The sequence below is a fragment of the Aythya marila genome, assembly GCF_965140915.1.
Source record: "Aythya marila genome assembly, chromosome: 1".
NCBI lineage: Eukaryota > Metazoa > Chordata > Aves > Anseriformes > Anatidae > Aythya > Aythya marila.
In genome coordinates, this window is record NC_139042.1 from 118,882,258 (window position 1) to 118,895,726 (window position 13,469).

The window sequence follows — 13,469 nt, forward strand, 5'->3', positions numbered from 1 at the left end:
TCCACGTACAGTCACACTCTGACACCTCATCACCACAGCAACAGCATAACATACGAACAACATCTAGGTGTAGTTTCCATAAATAGGCCTGAAGATGTACACAGTGTAGCACATCACTATTAGAGCTGTCACAATTTCATGACTTTGGTAGAAAAATTTATTGCTGTAATTCATTAGTTCCTTAAATATAAGTTGAAAATTAACTGGGTTGTTCCCCTTCAAAGATTTATTCTATGTATGAAAAGTGCAATTAAAACTGAGCTGCTTCTTTCTGTTACTTGATACAAGTGCCATGCATCCATGCCTCATCTCAAATCACAGCTGCCATCAGGCCAAGGAACCCAAAGGACAAGGTATGCCCTTACTACCCTTTCTCAGGCCAGCTCGTCAGCTAGCATTTCACAGCTTCAGATTATTTTTTATACAGTAAAGAACAGAATATATATGTAGTTGGCTTCAAGTTTCCATTTCAGGATAAGGCAGTTAAGTTTACACATACAAGTATAAATAAAGCTGAGCCCCTAAGAAGTTTCAGAAGGCAGCCTGCTGACACAGTGAAGCTTTGGGGAGTGCACTTCCCTGAGAAGCCAGCCTTAGAGAGCTCCGTAGACCCCAGAGAGCACATCCCAAACACATTAGTCATTCAGCTTGAGTCATAAAGGTTGAGGCTCTCAGAAATGATGAGGAAGATCGTATCTGTCCCAGCCAAGAGAGAAAAGCTGTGACATCTCCATGGCATTAAACAAACCAAGTAATGAAATGAAGCTGCTTCTTCAGGCTGACTGGAATAAACTCCAAATACCACACAAAGAGAAGGCATGGAAAGGAAGCACACTGCACAGCATGTTCTCCCTTCCAGTTCTCCCATGCACTTAAAACTACAACCTGCACAGCAACTGGGACAGTTTATAGGCCGTGACCAGAGTGCTACAGATACCTTTTGCTGTGCCGGTCATGATGCCTGAGTACCCAGGTGCCCAAGCCTAGGACAGCTCTGTGCAACTCCTTCAGTGCTGATGCAATTTGGGAAAAAAAAAAAAAAAAAAAAGCATTTTAAAAAATAGATATGAGGCAAGTCCAAAATTGCTCAGACTGGACAAAAGAAAATAAAAAAACCTCTCCGTAAACACTTTTTTTTTTTTTTTAAAAAAAGTGGAAAGAAGAGGTAGAGCTAGTGGATAGAGACCCACCAGAAACAAAGGCATTTTAAAAAGGCAAGAAGCAACAGATCAGCAATCAGCATTTTTCAAGGCCTCCAGTGTTCATTTTGTTAAATACAGTAACTGAAGGTGTCTAGTCACTGCAGTCATGATTCTCTGAGGTTACAAAGAACAGCTTAAAATCCTGCAAGTCACCTTCCTTCTTGGTGCTACAATCACATCCACCTTCCCACTGAAATAGCCCAGGCTTCTGCGATATGAGTCAGTGACTCTAATAACTGCAGGAATCTGCAGACCTAGAGGACAAAGGCAAAGATGCCCAGCAATTCCGCAGCTCAGCATCCTGCCTACTTGAACTCTCCCTAGGCTTTCCCTACAGCTTTACAGTCCCTTGGGTGCAGACCTTCACAGCATAAGTAGCGCCACTGGCAGCCAAGTCAGCGCTGTCACAAGTTGCCCCAGGACAGTTAGATTTTTGTGGAGGTCCCTCTGACAGCAGGGACAGCAGATAAGCTGCAGAAATAATATTAAACTAAAAGAAGCATGTGTATATGCAGAAATGTAAGTGTATGAGTCCTCAAAATAGAGTATCCAGCATCTCAGGGCAGGCATGGCAAGAGCACTGGCCTAAGGCCACCTCCTCTCCCAGGCCCAGGTCTCTCCACAAAGAGGTCGAGGAGAATGCCCTCACCACAGCAGCATCTTAATGACAAAGAGAGCAGCTGTTTACCAGGCCATCAAAGCTGCCTTTTCAACGACAGTCTCCAGATGCACGACTTTAGACTAAAGCCTCTCAAGGCTTTCATTTTTTGAGAAAACTTACTGTTCTTTGCTGCACATCCATATATGCAACAGAAGAACAAAAGGCATTTTAGAAAGAAGATATTTGTTCTTACTTATGTAAGACCTAATACATTTACCTTCTAAAATGTGCTACTAATATAGTATAAATATGGATCAAGTACCATTAAGGTGACTGCCTTGGGAAGAAAAGGCAGAGATTAAAAAACAGACCTCTATCTTCATACGTAGCCACTGAAGGTCTTCACTTGGTGCACTAGTGGCTTTCAGGAGATCTGCTTGGCATCTGCTCTTGTCTTCTGTAAGCTCTAATAATAGTGTATATGCCACTGCCCAGGAACACCAGGGAGATAACCGCAAAGTAAGATGCATAAATCATGAACTGCAGAGAAGGTGAGAAAGAAAAAGTGGTTAAACAAAACAGTTACCAAATACATAAGAAAGTTAATTCATGAGCTTCCTTCCTCTTTGAAAATGTCAAGAATTAGTGAACATTCCTCTGTTGGCAAACCCTTGACCCAGAAACTGGTGGCTGAGGCGCTTTACAGCCTGTTTCACCTTCCTCCCTCCCATGCGTAAAGCTAAAGGAGGTTATCGTACCTGGGTGAAGATGCCCAGCCCAAGCCCTCTGGCATCCACAACAATCAATGTGAGTAGAGTCTGAAGTGCTAAGGCAATGAAAGTATTGACCCCAAACACCAGGGCGTACCTCTCCACACTGAGATTTGTAGCGATCTGGAACCTGGAGAGAAAGGGATGACCAAAAATGTAAGGATGGGGAAGAAGCAGGGAACAAGAATATGAGGGACATCTCTGTACAAGACAACTGTGCAACCTAAGGAGTCACATAGATTGGTCCAATATTTTCCACAGCTAAGTTAGCTTGCACTGACAGTGTGTTTTGAGAAATAAGCTCATGACAGACTAGCAGGAGATCTGCAGAGACATCTAAAAGGCTGCAAAAACTTGGGAAGGTCTGTAGGTTCCAGTAAGACTGAAACATCCCCGTCTGATGCAGCTACAAAGGGCCTCACCATCCAGAGAAGGTGCAACACCGTCTAATCTCAGAGACCTGTTGGCAATCTATGAACATCAGCCTACTGCAGTATGGTTCGTAACCTCCTGCATCCTTCTGACCAGAACTCCCTTTGCAGTTACCAGCTTCAACATCTCCCCTCAGATTGTGCCTGGGCTGTCACATAGCACTGAGTATGTGTGGTTGAACAACAGCTGTGTTTTCCTTCTCAAAGACAGGAGTTACATTGACATTTTCCTACACACAGGTTAGCAAAAATTGATCCCACAATGTAGATAAAGCCTTGTCCTCTCCTTATCTGCTAACACTTCAATCCAGCCACATTTACAAAACAAGCGGCACTATCTAATATTTAGAAATAGTCACATTAGTGTCATGAGACTTTTGAGCCTGGGCAGGCTGCCAGCCAAATACACATCTCCATGCCTCTGTTTCCAACCTGAATCAGAACACAAACCCTTGCAACAGACTTCCAGACTCCTGGCAGGTGAGACCATGCTTACACGGACAACAGGACAGCTTTCCCAACAGCTGTCATCTCAAGAGCAATTTACATTAAAAAAATACTCACGTTGCTATTGTGATTAGCAGCATGTAGATAATTCTGAAGACAACATATGATGCATAGCACACCCAGATGTTGCGAATAGTGTCCATGATATATACAGCAGCAGCAATAAGAAAGGAGAGGAGGGCAAGTGCCACTTCACCCCACAATGCCCAGGATGTTTTTATATGGCCCACAACAAACACGGCAACAGCTCCTGTGAGAGGGAAAGAAAGCATAACTGTTATTGCAATTCAAGTAATTTGGACACTGCGGATTAGGAGCTGTATGGCCTCTGTTAGAGAATCATTAACGAAGTGAAAGATATTAATGTGCACACCTCAGGAGTTCTCCTTCCTGACCTCCCCTTTACCTGGAACTGTGCTGTAAGTTCCCATTCGCATTTCTGGCAACAACAGCAACAGAAATAGGTCAGTGGTGACCCCTCCTGAAATCTTCTCCCTAGCTTTGTAAGTACAATAGCCCCATGACTCATACCACTGCCGCTGACTGTAGAGGTATCAGCTGGGCAGAGAAATGCAAACCCTGCTTCACAAAAGCACCCAGTTAATGATTTTGTGGTGCCTTCGGATCTACATTCACTGCAGGTGGGGACAAGAAGACACAATCTGTTTTAATACACAGCTGTTAAGAGCTCTCAACTCAGGAAGCAGGAAAACCTGCGTTTACTGTCATCTTCACACCGGGCTGTATCAGTAAGAGCATGCGTTCAAACCCCTCCTTCTACCAGAATGAAGCTTCATTGAAAGCTACTGGGGCTGTAAATAAGAAAAAAAAAAAAAAAATCTTTCACCGCTAACTGTGCTTGAACAATCCTTTATAATCAAAACAGGTTTGTACCTCCTGCTGGATTTTAGAAAGGTGGGGTTGGGAGGAGAAGACAGATCACAAGGTGAGTGGCATGAATTATCATGCACATTTCAAGCAGTAGACAGGGTCCATTTCATGCACTGCTGCAGCTCTAACTTCTGAGAAACCAAAATACATATTACAAGTAAATTCCTGTTCCAAGTAGGCTTTGTTTTGCAAACAAGCCAAAGAGCAACTGATAGCATAAAGATGCTGCTGCATACAGCAAACAGCATGCTGACAATGGGAGGTTCACTGGAGATCTCTGAAAAACAGGATTGTATTCAGCATTTCACCACTGTGCAGAAGTGCCACCCAGCAGCATTTATGCTTTGTAGCCCTCGGCTGGCCTGCTTTCTTGTTTTTTTTGTGTACCATCAGTGTACCAGCCGGCAATCCTGTCAGATCTCACAACAACCTTCCAGACCAGTGCAGGTAGCTGTGCCAAGGACAAAGAATTTATTCCCTGTCCCTCCCCCTCTACTCTTCTTTCCAGTGCCTGCCGTGACATTATCAGACTGACATTTAGTGGTCTTTGGAAGCCTGGAGCCCCTGGTAGCAAAACCCTCAGATGCAAAAAACAGCTAGGTCCTAGAGCCTTCTTTCTACTGCCTCAGACATTCAGAAGCTTGGGGAGAGAGATTCTACATCTCACTCTGGGGATTTAGTGGCAACTCCAAGTCATACTCCCCATATGGCTCAACGTTACACCAGCCCGACACCTAATTATGAAAACTTAATCTGTGTGCTGCAATTAGTTACCTACAGCTGATTCAGTGGTTCCCATCCCAGTCTGATAAAGGAATGCCACAGAGTCCCAAGAAGCTGCAGGGACACAGCTACACCATCAGTTGGCCTCACAGCAGAAAATAATATTTGTCTTGCCCAGGACAGGAAGCTGACAGCCACATGAGTCACCATGCTCTACTCAAACCCTTCTACCAGACACCACAGCTACAGGCAGGGATGGCAACAGCATCTCTCACGAAGGTTACTAGACATTGCTCATAACAGACCACAGAATGACCGAGAGCAAGGACAATGGCCAATGGAATCTGGGATTTCCAATAAAATAAGAAAAGTAAGGAGCATTCATGTTCTTCTACAGATCTGAGGACTACAGCTGCACACAGATTTATTCAAGGAGTCATCCATCTTCAAAAAGAATGCAATTCAAACCAGATTTGGTGCAAAGAGGGGCCTGTAAGATGACAGCAAATGAAGAACTTCAATTTACTTAAGAACAGGTAGAAAAGGTGGGTGCTTCACTGGGTGCTCACTCTCAACAGATCACTTCTAGTCTTGTTATATATTTAAGGCTTTTTGCTGAGATTACTTCACTAAACTTCATTTGTTCCAAGTAATGAATCTGTCAAGCAGAAGGATTTTTTATTATTTTTTTTTGAGCAGCTCAGGGACAGAAGCTAACTTGCTTTCAGAAGACCTCACCCAATATAATTCAACCATTTACAGTAAAGACAATAGAGGAAAAAACAGTTTGTTTTGTGGGAAAACAACAATTTCCATTTTCCTGGAACTAAGTGCCAACAACCTTTCCTTCCAACAGGGCCACTGTTCATAGGATTTGAAAAGGACCTTGACATCACAGATGCTCATAACAAGAAGAATATTTCCTCACTTTTTTCCCCAATCTGTCTACATCTGGCCACGCTATAATCCCTTAACATAATAATTTAATGTGCTCGGTAAAGACTTCTGAAAATCTGACACTGCCCTCTGAAGTTTCCCTGCTTTACAGACCATGCTCCAGTCGAAGCATGAGCATCTTCTGTGTAGCAGTGACCTGTGATTTCTGAACCCACAAACTGACTGGAGTCTTCTTTTGCTTGATACAAATTCTTCTTCCTGTGGCCGAGGCAGGATGGTAGGGGAAGCTGAATCGAACAAGAAATAAGAGCCACAAGATCACGCTGTGATAGCATATGACCACATGCTATTTAAGTGCACTCCGAAGATGATGATTCTGACCATTAAATAAAGGTGGTGACAGGTTCAAACACAGTTAACAATGGGTGCTAGTCCAGCTGCTAGAGCTATAAATGAGTCTCAGCTTCCCACTGAAATCCAAGAGGGGTCTGAGCATGCCAAAGACAGGTTCCAGGCCTTGCTTGTTTGGGTACCTTGGTTTCTTCTGCCCCAAGAAAGTGAAGTTCACAGCACATGGAGGAACAATGACTCCATCAAAGAAAAGGAACATAGTAGAGCAACACCTAGACAGCCTCTGCAAGGATACGTTAGCTATATTAAAAGAACTATTGTCCTAGTTCTGGTAATGAAACAGCATTAACTTATTAAACTTTTTTTTTTTGTTGACGGACCCACCTGGCCCTTTCAAGTCAAGTGACTTCTCATCTTAATAATAATCTTTCTGCTTAACACTGCTGAAATGACTCCACAGTGGCTCACGCGTGCTTGTGCACGCACAGGAAACTTTCACGTGCTCCCTCTGCTGCCAGAGAAAACGCAATAAATGCACAGGACCCTTAGCCAGGCTTTGAGTGGTTAAAACAAGCACAACCCCAACTTGTTTCAGGGCTGCAGCTACAGCGACAGCCAAGAAGAGTCGATCACACAGCTGGAGCCTTTCTGACAAATCATTCAGAACAACTGACTTGGGAGGTTCCTTTAAACACCTACACGCTGGATTACAAGAACTAGGGCTGCATGCAACAGCAAACTCTGCACCGAGTGCCACACCACGCGTGTCAGGGAAGACTCTGCCCAAGTGCAGAGATTCCCCTGCCTGCATGTGTGGAGGAACCTAAGACACTTCCAAATCACGTGCTGGTGGCCCTGAGGGACACAAGGTGTATCTCACAGCAGAGCAGGAGCCACGTCAGCAGCTTACCTAGCAGCGTTGAGGCGGCCTCCACGCCACCATTGTAGATTTCCGTGCTGTTAGAAGGCAGCACCATCTCCCACAGGCCCTGAGCGTAGTTGATGACCTGGAAGTAGCCACAAGTGGACAGTGCCCACCGCACTGACCAGCACAGCATGGTCCAAGAGGAATAGCACTGCAGGAAGTCCCGCCAGAGATCCTTGAGCACCTTCACGATGTCTACTTTCTGCTCCTGCATGAAGAGGAGGGAGGGGGAGAGAAATGTTAGTCTCCATTCACAAATACCACACACCAATCCATAATACAGAAAGGAAGGGGTCGGTCTCGAGCACCCACTCCACCTCCAGCTCTCTCACACGGAGCCATAGCTGCTGGTTGTTAGAAGTGCCATGAGAGCAACCGAAGAGTGCCAGAGAGAAGAGGCACAGGCCCATTTTTATTTTGAAGAAACGGGTTCAGAAAGCCAGTCACTCAAATCACAGGAAAAAGCACCACTGACATTTCATTTGTTAAGTCCTGATCCACATTCAGCCAAACTAGGTAGCATGGAGAGCATGGAAGTGACCAGATGAGGGTATTTCTCCCTCATAAATCAGTAAATTTTCCCTAGCAGTAGCGTTCAGGAATGAATTATTCAAAGGAGCAATATCATTCCACTACTCTATTCCTGTTAATGTTCACCAAGGCTCTTAGAGAGGTATTGCCTGGGGATCTGCAGAGAAATGAAAGCTCCTTCCCTCAGACCCTGTCACAAATGGCAGCTCTCGTTTATGCAAGTGCTTTGACAACTCAGTGAGACAGAAATGAATCTCTTGCGGATCTTTCTAGAAAGAGCACTAAAAAGGGGGGGGGGGGGGGGGGCAGACCCACAAAATGGTTTGGAAAATTTTGAAAGCAGGTCAGTCTTGGCAAGACGGGATGGTGACAAATGAAAATTGCCTTGTACATACAGGCTGTTAGACCACTTTACACCAGATCAGCAGAGGAAACGAAGAGGTCTTCACCCTGTAGACAGAGCTGCTAATTGTGTTTGTTCTGTGCACACGCTCTTTGCAGACAAGCAAGACCCTTCTCACATGAGCCCGAACAGCAGTTACTTCACGTGGGCCTTGACAGAGCTCCTGAGCCCACCCAGCATCAATGGGTAGCTTAAAATAGCTTAAAATCCCTGCGGGATAACATACGGAGCTGTCACAGGACTGAGCTACTGCACACTGAGCCACCACACAGCCAGTTTTGGAGGAGCTTCCCCGTCAGCAGCAGCTTCATGCTCTTGGCAGCATGCCCTTGACCCAGGGGAATCACTTATCCTGTGCCTTGGAAAGAATATTCTCCTCAAGCAATAAAACTTATTTTAAGGCATCGCTGCTCAAACTCCTAACAAAGACCGCAGCCTAACTCCATCCTGAACTCCCTTTTCTCCACCCCTCAGAGTCCCACCAGTTTCTGAACACCTTTATTAAATACCACGCGGTCCCTTTGGTGCTTTGCCAGAGGCTTGCTCTGGATACTATTTCTGCAAAGCCCAACAGAATGACTCGGAAAGAAGTCAGCTCACAGCGAGCCAGCTTTAGCACATGGCTCCCACGCAGAAGGCTTCACATGAAGCACGAGTTGAGGTGCAGAAAACCAGGGAAGGTAACTGCCACAGACACTGCAAGCACTGACTCAGCAAGCTCGATGCGAGCAGGTGCCCGCTGAGCCAGAAGGGCCCCATCAGCCCTCCTATCGCTCGGCAATGCCTCACTTCAATTATTTGTACAGCCTCTAATGCACGTTCACCAAATGCAGTTGCCATTACCTTAGTTAAGACTACAGTCAGACACCAGTGTTTCCCAGCTTTCAGCACCTGGTATGACCACCACCAAAGCACAGGTACCTCCCTCCCCCTGCATCCTCCCCCTTCCAGCATTAATTTTGAAGCAGCTTTGCCCCTTGCTGTGGGAGAAAGAAAAACAGAAGGGGAAGATAAGCGACATTCATCCCTTCATCGTTCCTGGCACGGTGGCAGCGGGGTTGGAACTAGAGGATCTTTAAGGTCCCTCCCAATCTGAGGCACTCTGTGGTTAACAAATACCGTTCAGCATGTGAGTTTGCATGGTTAAAGACTTTTTTTTTTTTTTTTTTTTTTTTTTTTTGCTTTTAATCACCTCAGCAAAGCCACTCCTGCCCTAAAAACAGAAAGTCTGCAGAAACACAAACATGCTCTCGGGTGGCCACACGGCTCCGTCCCTGGTGCCAGCACCAGGAGGACAAGGCAGGAAAGCACCCTTCAGGTGCTGGCACCTGGGGACAGCACAGAGCAACAGGCCAGAGGGAAGAGCCCTAAGCACCAGCCTCGTGCATTCAGGCTTGCTGCTGTGCCACTCTGTCCTGGTACGTTCTCCTTACTTCCCACCAGATGAAAAAGCAAAATAAAGACCACCCCTCTTTAAAAATCTTTATACTTTTTTTTTTTTTTTTTAAGCACCTTGCCATCTCAGCAATTGGGTCTCGGCAGGCTGTGCTGGATGGGGCAGGATCGGGTCCCGGGAATGTTAATGCCTTTAATTCCCAGTGGCAGCTGAAGGAAGCTGAAAGCAGCCCAGGACGCTGCCCCCTCAACCCAGCCAAAGCACAGAGCCCCTCTCTGCTCCCTCCTTATCAGTGAGCAAACCCCAGCTCTGACACATGCACAGAGCAGCACAGATGCTCTCTTCAAACACATTAAGAAAAAAAATTCCCCCAGCTCCTCATTCCTCTCAATCCAGGGACAGCACACCTGGCCCCACACAGAGTGCCGGCACCTGCAGCACGCTGCTCTCTGTGCAAGCTGTTTTCTGTAATGAACGGCCCCAGGACAGCTAGCAGCCCTCTGGGGACTTTTGCTAGAGGTGACATAGCCCAGAGCACTTGGCATAACCTGTGGTGTGCTCATGGGATGCGCTGAAATTATTACCAACAGTATCTCCTGTAAGTTACCCATGCCCTGTCCCCCTGTAGGTAACCAACACCAGTTGTTAGCACTCCCCAGAACAGCTGCTGTTTCCTCCCCGGACTAGCTTCCTTCCAGGACTGTAAGTTAAAATCCAGTTGCTACACATCTTCTTACTACACAGCTTACACAACAGTTGAAGGAACAAATGTTTTCAAGATGTGGATGCTGGAAGAGTTGCTTTTTTCCCTACGAGTCACAGGCATACACAGAATTTGGACAAGCACTGAATTTCTAGTGCCCCGACATACTCCTGGCATTGTAGGGTTGAACAGCAATTTGATACCCAGGGTTTTAACCAAATCCTTGAAAGGCATGCAGAACAACTTCAGCAAAACTATGCTGAATGAAAATACCATGCTCTAGCAGAGAAGGGAAATCACAAGGAGATTTTCCTGTACCATAAATCAGGAAGTTGTGTAAGTAAAGGGATGCTTTTTGCTGTTGGATATTGTACCTCTCCTGCTGTGTGCACACATATACACCTAGGCATGCATGACAACCACGTGAGTATTACATCCTCTTTTGAAGCACACCCAGGGCACAACTCACCTGTTTCTCTGCCGAGCTCCCCTCCACGTTTAAGGGAACTTTAGTCTCATCCTCCCAGCCCGGCGTCCTCTGCACGCTGGGCTGATCTTGGACAGCCGCTCCGTTCTTACAGTCCATGACCTTCATCTCCATGCTGAACGGCTGACTGGAGACGTGGTGGAAGAAAAGGCTTTTCCGCGGCATCGGCAGGAACCAGGCCGTGCCGAAGGCGATGGATACGGAGGTTAAGGAGATGACGTTGAGGCTGAAGAGGGACCACCCCGCCACAGACACGAGGACCTGCCCGGACACCGAGCCCACCGTGTAGCCCACCAGGGTGGCGCTGCGGCAGTAGCTGGTGACCTTCTGGTACAGCTCCACGTCGACGACACTGTAGATGTAGGAGTAGTAGGCGACGTCGGTGGCGGTCCCCATCCCGTAGAAGAACTCGAGAAGCTGCACGGCCCGCAGCCCCTGGGCGTAGAGCAGCATGAACCAGGTGACGATGAGGCTCAGGCCCTGCAGCAGCACCACGGGCTTGTAGCGCAGGTAGTCGGTGGCCAGGAACACGGGGAACAGCAGCGCCAGGTAGGAGTACGTCCACACCGGGTAGACCTCGTTGAACACCTGCAGGAGGAGGAAGAAGACAGGGTGGTAAGACGCGTGGCCACCGCCCCGCGAGCCGAGCCGAGCCGAGCCGAGCCGCGGGCACCCGGTACCTGCGTCTCGGAGAGGTTCTTGTGCGGCTCCAGCAGGTAGCGGGTGAGGAAGGGCTCGGAGGGCCGCACGCTGCAGAAGAAGCCGTAGGCGCACAGCAGCGCCGTGGGCAGCGCCCAGCAGCAGCCGGGGCCGCCGGGACGGGCTCCCCGCGGCACAGCCATGCCGGGCAGGGGCCGCGCAGGGGCCGCGCAGGGGCCGCGCAGGCAGCGCCGTGTGGCCGCGGGGCCGCCCCGTGTCCCCGCGGTGTCCCCGCCTGTGTCCCCGCCGCCGCCGCCGCCGCCGTCCCCGGTCACCTCCCGCCGGCGCCACCAGCCTCAGGGCGCGCCCCCGCGCCGCCGCTCTTCAAGCCCATTCGCCGCCGGGAGGGGGGCGTGCCCTCGCGCCGGCTGCTGATTGGGTGGGACCGCCTCCCCCCAGGAAAGCCGGCCAATGGGGAGAGGGGGGCGTGGCGGGGAGGCGTGGCGGGAGAAAAGCACGTGTGCGCAGGGCGGGGCGGGGCGCCCTGGGAAAGGGGCCGGGAGAGGGCCTGCTGGCCCCAAAACTGCCCCCAAAACTGCCCCGTCTCGCCCTACCCCTGAGGGCACGCACGAGGTTTTCCTGGGAAGGATTTCTGCGAAGAGATCAGCCTCCTCCTGCTGTGCCGGTCCTGCCTTGCCTGGCCCCGGCTCCTGCAGTTGCTGTGAAAGAGGGAGTGGAGGGAATCGTAGCAGACAGGGTGCTGGCTAACGAATACCTGGATTATTGTATTAAAAACACATGTTGCTGAATGACTTTGCTTGCTCCTGTGCAAATTAACCGAAATAAGAAGTCTTGGGCCCCTCACAAAGGATGGTTCCTGACAAAAATGGGGAACCTGTCACAAGAACCATCTGAAACCAACCCTGTGGATTAGACAAGGGCCAAGGAGCAGCTGAGTCTGCACAAAGACATGAGGTCACCTAGCAGTGATGAAGAGCTATCAGCCTTCATCCCCATGACCCCCGCCAACCACCACCAGGAGACACTACACAAGTGCAGATGGGAGGAAATGACTTCTTGGAAATGACTTCTTGGAAATGACTCCTTGGAACTAATTTTAGTATGAAGCAGGGATAGGTCATGCATGTGTATAGACACACTGTGAAACTTCATGCATGTGTAACTCTTTACTGCATATAACCAAGGCAAGTTGCTGTGTTGGGGTGCGCATGACTTTGGTGGGACTACCCCCTGTGCTGCCCAACACTGAATAAACACACCTAATTACAATCTTACTGATTGTGGAGTCCATTTTCTGCACGTCAGTGAAGCTTCATCCAGGATTACAGTCCTCCTCCAATCTACTGGCTGTACTGCTACTCACTCTACCCTATGTTATCCCTTACCACCCCCTACTAGCCAATTCCTTCACCTCTGTGTTGCCTCCCTTTGATCTCCACCACGTTGCTACCACTGCTATGGCTTCCTACTCTGTACCAACAGTTTGTTCTCCAAACTGTTGCCTTAGAAAGTTCACATAAGGGGTCAGGGCTCCCACTTCTGCAATCGCATATCCTGCCTCCTAGCTGGGGACAGTGTGTGAGGATGCAAAATGAAAGCCCTTAGAAGACATCTGACTACGCACAGGTGGGCAAGCAAGAACAGGTTTTTCTTGAACCCAGAACAGATTCCTTTAATTGCAGGGTTTTATTCCTATCTCCATCATTATAGCTGAACACATGTAGCTACAAAAGGTTCTAGGTTAATAAGATTACTCTGCTGTGTAAAACTCAGCTAACCATTTTAAACATTTTGGTCCTGTATCGTCTGGCATCAGTGGTTTGCTGCTTTCTGGATGTCTTCTGGGTCCTGCAAAATTTCCTTTCATTTGCCCTCAGGCCATTGCCTCTCAGCAGTTTCATGCCCTCTTTTGTTTGCAGATTTGTTAGAAAGAATAGGAAGAAAGAAAATGACAATAGCCACTTCGCTGTACTTTAGCTTGAAGCAGAACT

At 48.1% G+C, this 13,469-nt stretch overlaps 1 protein-coding gene across 3 annotated transcripts; it reads right to left on the bottom strand.

Moving 5' to 3' along the window:
- Positions 1–881: 881 nt before the first annotated feature.
- Positions 882–11,697, bottom strand: SLC19A2 (solute carrier family 19 member 2). 3 transcript variants are annotated; one of them, XM_082752514.1, is made up of 7 exons: positions 11,499–11,697; positions 10,801–11,406; positions 7,284–7,506; positions 3,569–3,761; positions 2,562–2,703; positions 2,175–2,343; positions 882–1,013 (listed from the first exon to the last, which is right to left on the bottom strand). In XM_082752514.1, exons 1-6 carry the CDS (start codon positions 11,658–11,660, stop codon positions 2,218–2,220), a joined length of 1,452 nt encoding a protein of 483 aa, XP_082608640.1. In that variant the 5' UTR covers positions 11,661–11,697; the 3' UTR covers positions 882–1,013; positions 2,175–2,217. The 3 variants fall into 3 exon arrangements, with proteins under 3 accessions (XP_082608640.1, XP_082608639.1, XP_082608641.1); XM_082752513.1 differs by having other exon boundaries at positions 882–2,343; XM_082752515.1 differs by lacking the exon at positions 882–1,013 and having other exon boundaries at positions 2,215–2,343; positions 2,671–2,703.
- Positions 11,698–13,469: the final 1,772 nt, after the last annotated feature.

Coding starts and splice junctions, on each gene's coding strand:
- SLC19A2 (XM_082752514.1), bottom strand. CDS start 11,660: ATGGCTGTGCCGCGGGGAGCCCGTCCCGGCGGCCCCGGCTGCTGCTGG. Junction 7,507..10,800: donor GGAGCTCGGCAGAGAAACAG/GTGAGTTGTGCC, acceptor CTCTTCATGCAG/GAGCAGAAAGTAGACATCGT. Junction 3,762..7,283: donor GGCCGCCTCAACGCTGCTAG/GTAAGCTGCTGA, acceptor TCCCTCTCACAG/GAGCTGTTGCCGTGTTTGTT.